The sequence below is a fragment of the Papaver somniferum genome, chromosome 9 (assembly GCF_003573695.1).
Source record: "Papaver somniferum cultivar HN1 chromosome 9, ASM357369v1, whole genome shotgun sequence".
In the NCBI taxonomy this organism is placed as follows: Eukaryota; Viridiplantae; Streptophyta; class Magnoliopsida; order Ranunculales; family Papaveraceae; genus Papaver; species Papaver somniferum.
The window spans coordinates 92,731,611-92,746,010 of NC_039366.1; the positions used below are offsets into that span (position 1 = coordinate 92,731,611).

The window sequence follows — 14,400 nt, forward strand, 5'->3', positions numbered from 1 at the left end:
ATTCTGCTTATTGATCCAAGTATATGCACCACCATGTAATGGTAAATCAATTAGCTCTTGGTCCGAAATAAAGTCATCAAGAAACTTCATATTTCTTGCATCTCTTCCTGGCTTGTTTCTCTCCGCGTCACTTCTAACTGCATTTACATCTCCAACAAAACACCAAGATTCAGAAGACCAAGCTCTTACCTGTGCCAAATCAGACCAAAAAGTTTCTCTTCTGTCATGATCACAAGGGGAATACGCATTAGTCAATAAGAACTTAAAACCAGTGCTGCGAAATCGAAATAGGCAAGTAATATAATTCAGTCCCAATCTTTTATCCAATAGCTCCAGTGTGGTGTTGTCCCAAATCGTTATTAGGCCATCACTGTTTCCTACAGCTCCTTGAGAAGGTAAAACCTCCATTCCAAAATCTGAATCATACCATAATTGACGAACGAACCATTGAGACATAGAAATCATCTTAGTCTCTTGAATACAACAAATAACGCAATGGAGCCGAGCAATCATGTCTCTCACTGCAACTTGCTTGGCATAATCTTTTATGCCTCTTAAGTTCGAAGAAACAATCTTAGATCCCATCAGGTACACTTTTATCCCTTGAGTTCACCTCATCATTCTATTCCTCATCATTAGAAGAATTAGAAACGTTTGAGTCACAGCTATCAATCACTTTCTGCCCTTCCGCAATAGCCTTATACATATCCCCGTATTTGAATAATATCTCATCAATGACTGATTTAGCTTTTACCTCGTCTTTAGATGAAATACCACCCATCCTGCAACAAAGTTCCACTACTAGATTTAAAGTAGAAAAAATAACTTCGTTTGAATCGATGTTAGCTTTCTGAATGTCTCCCAACTTAATGACTATTTGGTCATTGATCACATTGAAAAGATACAGATGTTGATCCGTTGGTGGCACATGCGCTAATAATGGTGATTCCCTCACAACTGTATCCTCCAATTGACTAGAGTGTAAGACCATTTGAAGGTCGTCAGTAGGAACTGAGGAATGAAACCCTCTGTCATTACACTCTTCCAAAAAAGGTTCATTAACTCCTGAAATGGTTTGAAAAACACCTACACCTTCACCATTTCCATGAGCTAATGTTCCAATACTGACTGAGTCATTTGGCATCACAGGAGTGTTGGGTACATCTCCTTCTCTTCCAAACACACATTGTGCTCCATGTGCCTCAGCAACAATAGCACTATCAATAACCTCCAGCCTATTTCAGGTGGGTACTACATCTTCCCTTCCACACACATCTAGAGCATGAAACTTATTAACAATGGAGATTAATAAACCCCTATGAGACTGAAACCCTACTCCATCATTCTCAATGCCATTTGGCTAACAAGGACTTATTCACAAGCCGCAAACTTCGTATACCCAAGCCTCCTTTCTTCTTTGAAAATCCGTTTAAAAGAGACCCAACTCATCCTTCTCCTCTCATCATCATCACCCCATAAAAATTTCCTCATTATCGTATTCAATATTTTTTCTACTGAGACAGGGATGTGATGCAAAGACATAAAATACACCGCCAAACTCTCAAGGGAACTTCTAATCAAAACTACTCTACCAGCTTTATTCAAGTACCTCCTTTTCCATGGTGCAAGTTTTTTCTGCATTCTTTGTATGATTATCTCCCATATGATCTCGAACCTTCTCTTTGAGCCAATTGACATTCCCGAGTAGGTTATCGGAATGAACTCAACTCTGCACCCCAACTCCATTGCTAACTTATTCACCAGCTGGTCAGCTCCTATGCTTATCATAGTGCTTTTCTCTAAGTTAAGACGAAGACCAATTAGTATCTCAAACATGACTAGAATTACTAGCAATCTTCTAACCTCAACAATTGTTGCATCTAAGAAGATAATGGTGTCGTCTGCAAATTGCAGATGTGACACAACAGTACCCCCTTCTTTCACCCTAAATCCACTGAGTCTTCCTTGAGCCACTGCATTGTTTATGAGAAACGATAACACTTCTGCCACTAGAAGAAATAGAAAAGGCGACAAAGGATCGCCCTGACGAATTCCTTTCGAGGGTTTGATTAACTTTGTTGCTTCTCCATTAAAAAGAATCGAGAACTGCGCTTCAGTTACACACCATCTCATCCATTGTAACCATCTCATACCAAAACCATTTTATGCCAAAATAGAGAAAAGTGATGGCCAACTTACATTATCGAAGGCCTTTTGCATATCAATCTTGCACATAATCCCTGGAATACATTGCTTTAACTTGCTGTCAATTAGCTCATTCGCCACCAAAATGTCGTCTAGAATTTGCCTATCCTTGATAAACGCTCCCTGAGAATTTGAAATCAAACCTGGCATTACCACTTTCATTCTTTCCGCTAGTAGCTTACACAGGATTTTGTAGAATCTACTAATCAAACTTAGTGGCCTAAAATCTTTCACCGTGGCTGAATCTTCTTTCTTCGGAATCAACTTCAAGAAAGAGACATTCAATCTCCAGTCCAACTTACCTTTGCCATGAAATTCATTTAAAGATGCCAATATATCCTTCTTTAACACCTCCCAGCATGCCTTGTAAACCTATAAATTATACCCATCAGGGCCTGGAGCCTTATTAGAAACACATCTTTATTACTCTAAAAACCTCCTCTTCTTTAAAAGTTCTCTCCAGCCAATCCTGTTGCACTGAATCAATCGATCTGAACTCTAAATTTTTGAACGAGGGACATACTGGCGAGACTGCAGTAAACATGCTCGTATAATATTCATGAATTTCTTTTTTGAGAACTTCATGGTTGAAAACGTCCACTCCATCCACTTCCAGCTTTTTTATGCAATTTCTTCTCTTCTTACCGCTTGCAATTTTATGGAAATATTGTGTGTTCTTATCTCCATCTTTAAAGCCTTTGACCTTAGCCCTTTGAAACACCATTTTAGCTCTACTGCACTTTACCTTGCTCAAAGAATTCAACAAATCTGCTCCTTCTCCAAGTTGTGTTGAAGATAAAGCTATGCTCTCCTCTGCTATATTCAAAGCACTTATCTTCTTCTTAAGTTCTTCCTCCTCCTTTCTCACATTTTCGAACGTACTCCTACTCCAATTCTTGATAAAATACTTCAAGTTCTGTAATTTTCGGAAAAGAACGTACCATGGAGTACCCACAAAATCAATAGAATTCCACCACACTTCCACTAACTTCACGAAATCTGGATGCTCCAATCAGTGATTTTCAATCTTAAAACTAGTGTGAATTCTGATAGATGGATCTAAATCCAAAAGAATAGCATTATGATATGAAATCGTACGGACCAATGCTGTTTGGGTAGCATTGTTAAACTTAGCATCAAATGTTATATACACCAAGCATCTGTCCAGTCTACATAGAAAATGATCATTCTGCTTATTGATCCAAGTATATGCACCACCATGTAATGGTAAATCAATTAGCTCTTGGTCCGAAATAAAGTCATCAAGAAACTTCATATTTCTTGCATCTCTTCCTGGCTTGTTTCTCTCCGCGTCACTTCTAACTGCATTTACATCTCCAACAAAACACCAAGATTCAGAAGACCAAGCTCTTACCTGTGCCAAATCAGACCAAAAAGTTTCTCTTCTGTCATGATCACAAGGGGAATACGCATTAGTCAATAAGAACTTAAAACCAGTGCTGCGAAATCGAAATAGGCAAGTAATATAATTCAGTCCCAATCTTTTATCCAATAGCTCAAGTGTGGTGTTGTCCCAAATTGTTATTAGGCCATCACTGTTTCCTACAGCTCCTTGAGAAGGTAAAACCTCCATTCCAAAATCTGAATCATACCATAATTGACGAACGAACCATTGAGACATAGAAATCATCTTAGTCTCTTGAATACAACAAATAACGCAATGGAGCCGAGCAATCATGTCTCTCACTGCAACTTGCTTGGCATAATCTTTTATGCCTCTTAAGTTCGAAGAAACAATCTTAGATCCCATCAGGTACACTTTTATCCCTTGAGTTCACCTCATCATTCTATTCCTCATCATTAGAAGAATTAGAAACGTTTGAGTCACAGCTATCAATCACTTTCTGCCCTTCCGCAATAGCCTTATACATATCCCCGTATTTGAATAATATCTCATCAATGACTGATTTAGCTTTTACCTCGTCTTTAGATGAAATACCACCCATCCTGCAACAAAGTTCCACTACTAGATTTAAAGTAGAAAAAATAACTTCGTTTGAATCGATGTTAGCTTTCTGAATGTCTCCCAACTTAATGACTATTTGGTCATTGATCACATTGAAAAGATACAGATGTTGATCCGTTGGTGGCACATGCGCTAATAATGGTGATTCCCTCACAACTGTATCCTCCAATTGACTAGAGTGTAAGACCATTTGAAGGTCGTCAGTAGGAACTGAGGAATGAAACCCTCTGTCATTACACTCTTCCAAAAAAGGTTCATTAACTCCTGAAATGGTTTGAAAAACACCTACACCTTCACCATTTCCATGAGCTAATGTTCCAATACTGACTGAGTCATTTGGCATCACAGGAGTGTTGGGTACATCTCCTTCTCTTCCAAACACACATTGTGCTCCATGTGCCTCAGCAACAATAGCACTATCAATAACCTCCAGCCTATTTCAGGTGGGTACTACATCTTCCCTTCCACACACATCTAGAGCATGAAACTTATTAACAATGGAGATTAATAAACCCCTATGAGACTGAAACCCTACTCCATCATTCTCAATGCCATTTGGCTAACAAGGACTTATTCACAAGCCGCAAACTTCGTATACCCAAGCCTCCTTTCTTCTTTGAAAATCCGTTTAAAAGAGACCCAACTCATCCTTCTCCTCTCATCATCATCACCCCATAAAAATTTCCTCATTATCGTATTCAATATTTTTTCTACTGAGACAGGGATGTGATGCAAAGACATAAAATACACCGCCAAACTCTCAAGGGAACTTCTAATCAAAACTACTCTACCAGCTTTATTCAAGTACCTCCTTTTCCATGGTGCAAGTTTTTTCTGCATTCTTTGTATGATTATCTCCCATATGATCTCGAACCTTCTCTTTGAGCCAATTGACATTCCCGAGTAGGTTATCGGAATGAACTCAACTCTGCACCCCAACTCCATTGCTAACTTATTCACCAGCTGGTCAGCTCCTATGCTTATCATAGTGCTTTTCTCTAAGTTAAGACGAAGACCAATTAGTATCTCAAACATGACTAGAATTACTAGCAATCTTCTAACCTCAACAATTGTTGCATCTAAGAAGATAATGGTGTCGTCTGCAAATTGCAGATGTGACACAACAGTACCCCCTTCTTTCACCCTAAATCCACTGAGTCTTCCTTGAGCCACTGCATTGTTTATGAGAAACGATAACACTTCTGCCACTAGAAGAAATAGAAAAGGCGACAAAGGATCGCCCTGACGAATTCCTTTCGAGGGTTTGATTAACTTTGTTGCTTCTCCATTAAAAAGAATCGAGAACTGCGCTTCAGTTACACACCATCTCATCCATTGTAACCATCTCATACCAAAACCATTTTATGCCAAAATAGAGAAAAGTGATGGCCAACTTACATTATCGAAGGCCTTTTGCATATCAATCTTGCACATAATCCCTGGAATACATTGCTTTAACTTGCTGTCAATTAGCTCATTCGCCACCAAAATGTCGTCTAGAATTTGCCTATCCTTGATAAACGCTCCCTGAGAATTTGAAATCAAACCTGGCATTACCACTTTCATTCTTTCCGCTAGTAGCTTACACAGGATTTTGTAGAATCTACTAATCAAACTTAGTGGCCTAAAATCTTTCACCGTGGCTGAATCTTCTTTCTTCGGAATCAACTTCAAGAAAGAGACATTCAATCTCCAGTCCAACTTACCTTTGCCATGAAATTCATTTAAAGATGCCAATATATCCTTCTTTAACACCTCCCAGCATGCCTTGTAAACCTATAAATTATACCCATCAGGGCCTGGAGCCTTATTAGAAACACATCTTTATTACTCTAAAAACCTCCTCTTCTTTAAAAGTTCTCTCCAGCCAATCCTGTTGCACTGAATCAATCGATCTGAACTCTAAATTTTTGAACGAGGGACATACTGGCGAGACTGCAGTAAACATGCTCGTATAATATTCATGAATTTCTTTTTTGAGAACTTCATGGTTGAAAACGTCCACTCCATCCACTTCCAGCTTTTTTATGCAATTTCTTCTCTTCTTACCGCTTGCAATTTTATGGAAATATTGTGTGTTCTTATCTCCATCTTTAAAGCCTTTGACCTTAGCCCTTTGAAACACCATTTTAGCTCTACTGCACTTTACCTTGCTCAAAGAATTCAACAAATCTGCTCCTTCTCCAAGTTGTGTTGAAGATAAAGCTATGCTCTCCTCTGCTATATTCAAAGCACTTATCTTCTTCTTAAGTTCTTCCTCCTCCTTTCTCACATTTTCGAACGTACTCCTACTCCAATTCTTGATAAAATACTTCAAGTTCTGTAATTTTCGGAAAAGAACGTACCATGGAGTACCCACAAAATCAATAGAATTCCACCACACTTCCACTAACTTCACGAAATCTGGATGCTCCAATCAGTGATTTTCAATCTTAAAACTAGTGTGAATTCTGATAGATGGATCTAAATCCAAAAGAATAGCATTATGATATGAAATCGTACGGACCAATGCTGTTTGGGTAGCATTGTTAAACTTAGCATCAAATGTTATATACACCAAGCATCTGTCCAGTCTACATAGAAAATGATCATTCTGCTTATTGATCCAAGTATATGCACCACCATGTAATGGTAAATCAATTAGCTCTTGGTCCGAAATAAAGTCATCAAGAAACTTCATATTTCTTGCATCTCTTCCTGGCTTGTTTCTCTCCGCGTCACTTCTAACTGCATTTACATCTCCAACAAAACACCAAGATTCAGAAGACCAAGCTCTTACCTGTGCCAAATCAGACCAAAAAGTTTCTCTTCTGTCATGATCACAAGGGGAATACGCATTAGTCAATAAGAACTTAAAACCAGTGCTGCGAAATCGAAATAGGCAAGTAATATAATTCAGTCCCAATCTTTTATCCAATAGCTCAAGTGTGGTGTTGTCCCAAATTGTTATTAGGCCATCACTGTTTCCTACAGCTCCTTGAGAAGGTAAAACCTCCATTCCAAAATCTGAATCATACCATAATTGACGAACGAACCATTGAGACATAGAAATCATCTTAGTCTCTTGAATACAACAAATAACGCAATGGAGCCGAGCAATCATGTCTCTCACTGCAACTTGCTTGGCATAATCTTTTATGCCTCTTAAGTTCGAAGAAACAATCTTAGATCCCATCAGGTACACTTTTATCCCTTGAGTTCACCTCATCATTCTATTCCTCATCATTAGAAGAATTAGAAACGTTTGAGTCACAGCTATCAATCACTTTCTGCCCTTCCGCAATAGCCTTATACATATCCCCGTATTTGAATAATATCTCATCAATGACTGATTTAGCTTTTACCTCGTCTTTAGATGAAATACCACCCATCCTGCAACAAAGTTCCACTACTAGATTTAAAGTAGAAAAAATAACTTCGTTTGAATCGATGTTAGCTTTCTGAATGTCTCCCAACTTAATGACTATTTGGTCATTGATCACATTGAAAAGATACAGATGTTGATCCGTTGGTGGCACATGCGCTAATAATGGTGATTCCCTCACAACTGTATCCTCCAATTGACTAGAGTGTAAGACCATTTGAAGGTCGTCAGTAGGAACTGAGGAATGAAACCCTCTGTCATTACACTCTTCCAAAAAAGGTTCATTAACTCCTGAAATGGTTTGAAAAACACCTACACCTTCACCATTTCCATGAGCTAATGTTCCAATACTGACTGAGTCATTTGGCATCACAGGAGTGTTGGGTACATCTCCTTCTCTTCCAAACACACATTGTGCTCCATGTGCCTCAGCAACAATAGCACTATCAATAACCTCCAGCCTATTTCAGGTGGGTACTACATCTTCCCTTCCACACACATCTAGAGCATGAAACTTATTAACAATGGAGATTAATAAACCCCTATGAGACTGAAACCCTACTCCATCATTCTCAATGCCATTTGGCTAACAAGGACTTATTCACAAGCCGCAAACTTCGTATACCCAAGCCTCCTTTCTTCTTTGAAAATCCGTTTAAAAGAGACCCAACTCATCCTTCTCCTCTCATCATCATCACCCCATAAAAATTTCCTCATTATCGTATTCAATATTTTTTCTACTGAGACAGGGATGTGATGCAAAGACATAAAATACACCGCCAAACTCTCAAGGGAACTTCTAATCAAAACTACTCTACCAGCTTTATTCAAGTACCTCCTTTTCCATGGTGCAAGTTTTTTCTGCATTCTTTGTATGATTATCTCCCATATGATCTCGAACCTTCTCTTTGAGCCAATTGACATTCCCGAGTAGGTTATCGGAATGAACTCAACTCTGCACCCCAACTCCATTGCTAACTTATTCACCAGCTGGTCAGCTCCTATGCTTATCATAGTGCTTTTCTCTAAGTTAAGACGAAGACCAATTAGTATCTCAAACATGACTAGAATTACTAGCAATCTTCTAACCTCAACAATTGTTGCATCTAAGAAGATAATGGTGTCGTCTGCAAATTGCAGATGTGACACAACAGTACCCCCTTCTTTCACCCTAAATCCACTGAGTCTTCCTTGAGCCACTGCATTGTTTATGAGAAACGATAACACTTCTGCCACTAGAAGAAATAGAAAAGGCGACAAAGGATCGCCCTGACGAATTCCTTTCGAGGGTTTGATTAACTTTGTTGCTTCTCCATTAAAAAGAATCGAGAACTGCGCTTCAGTTACACACCATCTCATCCATTGTAACCATCTCATACCAAAACCATTTTATGCCAAAATAGAGAAAAGTGATGGCCAACTTACATTATCGAAGGCCTTTTGCATATCAATCTTGCACATAATCCCTGGAATACATTGCTTTAACTTGCTGTCAATTAGCTCATTCGCCACCAAAATGTCGTCTAGAATTTGCCTATCCTTGATAAACGCTCCCTGAGAATTTGAAATCAAACCTGGCATTACCACTTTCATTCTTTCCGCTAGTAGCTTACACAGGATTTTGTAGAATCTACTAATCAAACTTAGTGGCCTAAAATCTTTCACCGTGGCTGAATCTTCTTTCTTCGGAATCAACTTCAAGAAAGAGACATTCAATCTCCAGTCCAACTTACCTTTGCCATGAAATTCATTTAAAGATGCCAATATATCCTTCTTTAACACCTCCCAGCATGCCTTGTAAACCTATAAATTATACCCATCAGGGCCTGGAGCCTTATTAGAAACACATCTTTATTACTCTAAAAACCTCCTCTTCTTTAAAAGTTCTCTCCAGCCAATCCTGTTGCACTGAATCAATCGATCTGAACTCTAAATTTTTGAACGAGGGACATACTGGCGAGACTGCAGTAAACATGCTCGTATAATATTCATGAATTTCTTTTTTGAGAACTTCATGGTTGAAAACGTCCACTCCATCCACTTCCAGCTTTTTTATGCAATTTCTTCTCTTCTTACCGCTTGCAATTTTATGGAAATATTGTGTGTTCTTATCTCCATCTTTAAAGCCTTTGACCTTAGCCCTTTGAAACACCATTTTAGCTCTACTGCACTTTACCTTGCTCAAAGAATTCAACAAATCTGCTCCTTCTCCAAGTTGTGTTGAAGATAAAGCTATGCTCTCCTCTGCTATATTCAAAGCACTTATCTTCTTCTTAAGTTCTTCCTCCTCCTTTCTCACATTTTCGAACGTACTCCTACTCCAATTCTTGATAAAATACTTCAAGTTCTGTAATTTTCGGAAAAGAACGTACCATGGAGTACCCACAAAATCAATAGAATTCCACCACACTTCCACTAACTTCACGAAATCTGGATGCTCCAATCAGTGATTTTCAATCTTAAAACTAGTGTGAATTCTGATAGATGGATCTAAATCCAAAAGAATAGCATTATGATATGAAATCGTACGGACCAATGCTGTTTGGGTAGCATTGTTAAACTTAGCATCAAATGTTATATACACCAAGCATCTGTCCAGTCTACATAGAAAATGATCATTCTGCTTATTGATCCAAGTATATGCACCACCATGTAATGGTAAATCAATTAGCTCTTGGTCCGAAATAAAGTCATCAAGAAACTTCATATTTCTTGCATCTCTTCCTGGCTTGTTTCTCTCCGCGTCACTTCTAACTGCATTTACATCTCCAACAAAACACCAAGATTCAGAAGACCAAGCTCTTACCTGTGCCAAATCAGACCAAAAAGTTTCTCTTCTGTCATGATCACAAGGGGAATACGCATTAGTCAATAAGAACTTAAAACCAGTGCTGCGAAATCGAAATAGGCAAGTAATATAATTCAGTCCCAATCTTTTATCCAATAGCTCAAGTGTGGTGTTGTCCCAAATTGTTATTAGGCCATCACTGTTTCCTACAGCTCCTTGAGAAGGTAAAACCTCCATTCCAAAATCTGAATCATACCATAATTGACGAACGAACCATTGAGACATAGAAATCATCTTAGTCTCTTGAATACAACAAATAACGCAATGGAGCTGAGAAATCATGTCTCTCACCGCAACTTGCTTGGCATAATCATTTATGCCTCTTAAGTTCTAAGAAACAATCTTAGATCCCATCAGGTACACTTTTATCCCTTGAGTTCACCTCATCATTCTCTTCCTCATCATTAGAAGAATTAGAAACGTTTGAGTCACAGCTATCAATCACTTTTTGCCCTTCCGCAATAGCCTTATACCTATCCCCGTATTTGAATAATATCTCATCAATGACTGATTTAGCTTGTACCTCGTCTTTAGATGAAATACCACCCATCCTGCAACAAAGTTCCATTACTAGATTTGAAGTAGAAAAAATAACTTCGTTTGAATCGATGTTAGCTTTCTGAATGTCTCCCAACTTAATGACTATTTGGTCATCGATCACATTGAAAAGATCCAGATGTTGATCCGTTGGTGGCACATGCGCTAATAATGGTGATTCCCTCACAACCGTATCCTCCAATTGACTAGAGTGTAAGACCATTTGAAGGTCGTCAGTAGGAACCGAGGAATGAAACCCTCTGCCATTACACTCTTCCAAAAAAGGTTCATTAACCCCTGAAATGGTTTGAAAAACACCTACACCTTCACCGTTTCCATGAGCTAATGTTCCAATACTGACTGAGTCATTTGGCATCACAGGAGTGTTGGGTACATCTCCTTCTCTTCCAAACACACATTGTGCTCCAAGTTCCTCAGCAGCAATAGCATTATCAATAACCACCAGCCTATTTCAGGTGGGTACTACATCTTCCCTTCCACACACATCTAGTGCATGAAACTTATTAACAGTGGAGATTAATAAACCCCTACGACCTACTCCATCATTCTCAAAAGTATATTTAGAAATCTATCTCACGGCAGGTTGAGAAAATCCACCATCCCTCAATCCTCCGGAGCTAGAAGAAGAAAGACCACCTCCCTGGTCAACTTCTCTAGTAAATGGGCCATTGATTAATTCAAGTCTGGGTACTGATGTTGTTGACTTATTTCCCAAGCCAATATCCGTACTGCCCAGTCTTAGACTCAGCTCGCCACCATCTGGTCCACCAGCTGAATCATTGGAATCCACCAATTTAGATCCCGAAATATCATGAGGAATATCTTTTGAATTTGAAATTCTGTTATCAAATTCATTAATTAGCCTGATATACTCCTCCATCGGCGACCTGATCTTTGGATCGAATTTGAAGTCCCATTCTATGGTAACTTCCCATTTCTGGTTATCGCCTTCTACCATGAGTACCGCTGGGATCATAGCAAAGTCACCTCTGACTTTAATTCTGAAAAAGTTATGATTCGCCATTTTTAAAGAGCTTGTAGCAACTTCAATAAGACCCCCAAGCTTATTACCCAAAGATTTGAACAATTTTGAATTCCAGAATCTATGTGGTATTCCCCTGACCTTCAGTCATTTTCCATATTTTGCTAAAGTCTGCAAAGGAATTACATTATCTTTGATTGTTTTTGTCAGCTGCATTTCGTTGGCTGTTTTTTGCAATTCCGAGGCACTCCTATTCTGAATCTCCACCTTTCCTTTATCTTGCGAAATGTGCACCACTGCCATATCAACAAAAATATTCTGAGGTCTCCATAGATCACGCCAGTAGTCCTTGTATAAGACAATTCTAGCAGTGCAGCCATCGATAATCTCCATATCTATGAACGAATCCCACTCCATTTGCCTCCTAATCTCCCTTGCAACCCTCCTCCATCGAACAACTCCTTCTACACGTACAATACCTTCATAAGACTGTTGTTTAGATTCCTTTCTAGGTAGAGCAGAAGCGAACTCAGACCTTGAAGGAATCTGTTGGATTGGCTTTTTAATCAAATTATTCTCCTTCAACAGCCTATCAATTTCCTTCCACAGGACACCCCAATAGTATCTACTTCCTCCACAGGGAATGCATATAGCATAAGATCTATTGTCATCTCCTCTTCTTATCCTGGAAATTCGTAGATACTTCCCTGTTTCATTCTCTCTAACCTCGCACGGGAATGATGATTCTCCCTCCCTTCTTGTCCATCTTCTCCTCGTGTTTCTTATATCCCTAGCTTCCTCCAGAACCATATTTAACCATCTTGCAATATCCACTGAAAATTCCATCCATGATTTTAATCCTCCTACCTTCCTTTCCTCTAGTCACAATCCTTGAGAACCCCATGAAACAAAGATTTTTTTTCTTCTCGAGATAGAGCGGTTTTTCCGCTCCTTCTCTCTCCACATTTTGCTTGTACCACTCCCAGCCCCTACAAATTTCCTATCTGTTTTTCAGATTTACTTTTTCTCTCTTTTTTTTTCTTCTTTTGTTGTTGCATTAACGAGATTTGTTTTTTTAGGGTTTTGGTTTACAGAGATGAACGAAGATGAAAATTTGAAGATTACGAAGATGAAGATTTGTTTTTTTAGGGTTTTTCTTTTTCATGTTCTACTGCGTTTTTCTCTGTTTCTGTCAAAGAGATGAAGATTGATAACGAAGATTTATTTACAGAGAAGAAGATTTGAAGATTACGATGATTTGAAGATTACGAAGATTTCATTTGCTGTCAAAGAAGATGACGATCGATGTTTTCAGATTTGATTTTAGTTTTGGTTTTGATTAGGTGTTCTGTTTTTTTGTTATGTATTCATTTTTAAAAATGAACTATGTTCTAGTTTTGATTACATGTTCATTTGAAATAAGAACTCTGTTTTTTTTTTTCATAATAATGAACTTTGATTAGGTGTTCATTTGAAATAATGAATTCTGTTCTAGTTTTGGTTTGATTAGGTGTTCATTTGAAAAAATGAACTCTGTTTTTTGTTCATGATAAGTTTTGTTATTCATTTTAAAGAATGAACTTTGTTCTAGTTTTGGTTTGATTAGGTGTTCATTTGAAAGAATGAACTCCGTTTTTCATTCATAATAATGAACTTTGATTAGATGTTCATTTGAAAGAATGAATTCCGTTTTTTGTTCATAATAATGAACTTTGATTAGGTGTCCATTTGAAAAAAATGAACTCTATTTTTTGAACTCTGTGCTAGTTTTGGTTTGATTAGGTATTCATTTGAAAGAATGAACTCCTGTACGAAAATAAATAGGAAGTTCAAAGGTCACCAGAGAGCATGAACTCAAATAATTATGGGAATAGAAGGTTTACAAAAATTAATGTTGAAACAGTACGGAAGGGTATTTTAGTCCATTTGATATTTTCAAATAAACAGTTGTGGTTCCGGCTATAAATGAACCAAACGACAATTTCCACTTATTTATTACTCAACATGCTAAAGGTAGAAATAGATATTGGATGGAGTTTCATGGTTATATGTACGTTTATGCGAATTGACATAGTATTGGGAGATATGTTTAAAAACATAGTTTTGTAATATTATGTCAAACTTAGAAAAATAGTGTGATAGTAGGTATTATTTTAGGCTCCCACACTATGGATAGGGTTTATATCCCACCCATACATTTCGCTAGGGTATATGCATATATATGCATATATATCTTATATTATATTAGTCTGGGAGCAGGGTCTTGGGGTCTTGGGAGGTCTGGTGATTCACAAAATAATTTTTTGCAGATTTAACTCTTGATTTTCAAAACGTATTGAGGTAATTATTTTACAATTAACTACAATTAATATTGATAATATATTATGGCCATTTTCTTGCTGTTACGAAAACATTTGATTAGAAATTTAATTGAAAAGATTTTCTCATTAATTTTA

The 14,400-nt window shown here is 37.9% G+C and overlaps 2 protein-coding genes across 2 annotated transcripts; both read right to left on the reverse strand.

The window, feature by feature from the left end:
- Positions 1-622: 622 nt before the first annotated feature.
- Positions 623-3,976, reverse strand: LOC113312277. Its single transcript, XM_026561039.1, has 5 exons — positions 3,308-3,976; positions 2,729-3,121; positions 2,200-2,577; positions 1,400-2,106; positions 623-1,235 (listed from the first exon to the last, which is right to left on the reverse strand). The coding sequence occupies exons 1-5, from the start codon at positions 3,974-3,976 to the stop codon at positions 623-625; spliced, it is 2,760 nt and encodes a 919-aa protein (XP_026416824.1).
- Positions 3,977-4,013: 37 nt separating this feature from the next.
- Positions 4,014-7,367, reverse strand: LOC113312278. Its single transcript, XM_026561040.1, has 5 exons — positions 6,699-7,367; positions 6,120-6,512; positions 5,591-5,968; positions 4,791-5,497; positions 4,014-4,626 (listed from the first exon to the last, which is right to left on the reverse strand). The coding sequence occupies exons 1-5, from the start codon at positions 7,365-7,367 to the stop codon at positions 4,014-4,016; spliced, it is 2,760 nt and encodes a 919-aa protein (XP_026416825.1).
- Between the last annotated feature and the right edge of the window lie 7,033 nt (positions 7,368-14,400).

Bases quoted from the DNA above. Each gene is read 5' to 3' on its own strand.
- LOC113312278 (XM_026561040.1), bottom strand. From the start codon at position 7,367: ATGGGATCTAAGATTGTTTCTTCGAACTTAAGAGGCATAAAAGATTAT. The intron at 5,498-5,590 runs GTAAGTTGGCCA...ACTGAAGCGCAG, and splicing joins TGCAAAAGGCCTTCGATAAT to TTCTCGATTCTTTTTAATGG. The intron at 4,627-4,790 runs GTATACGAAGTT...CACCTGAAATAG, and splicing joins AAAGAAGAAAGGAGGCTTGG to GCTGGAGGTTATTGATAGTG.
- LOC113312277 (XM_026561039.1), bottom strand. From the start codon at position 3,976: ATGGGATCTAAGATTGTTTCTTCGAACTTAAGAGGCATAAAAGATTAT. The intron at 3,122-3,307 runs GTCCGTACGATT...CGAAAATTACAG, and splicing joins ATGCTACCCAAACAGCATTG to AACTTGAAGTATTTTATCAA. The intron at 1,236-1,399 runs GTATACGAAGTT...CACCTGAAATAG, and splicing joins AAAGAAGAAAGGAGGCTTGG to GCTGGAGGTTATTGATAGTG.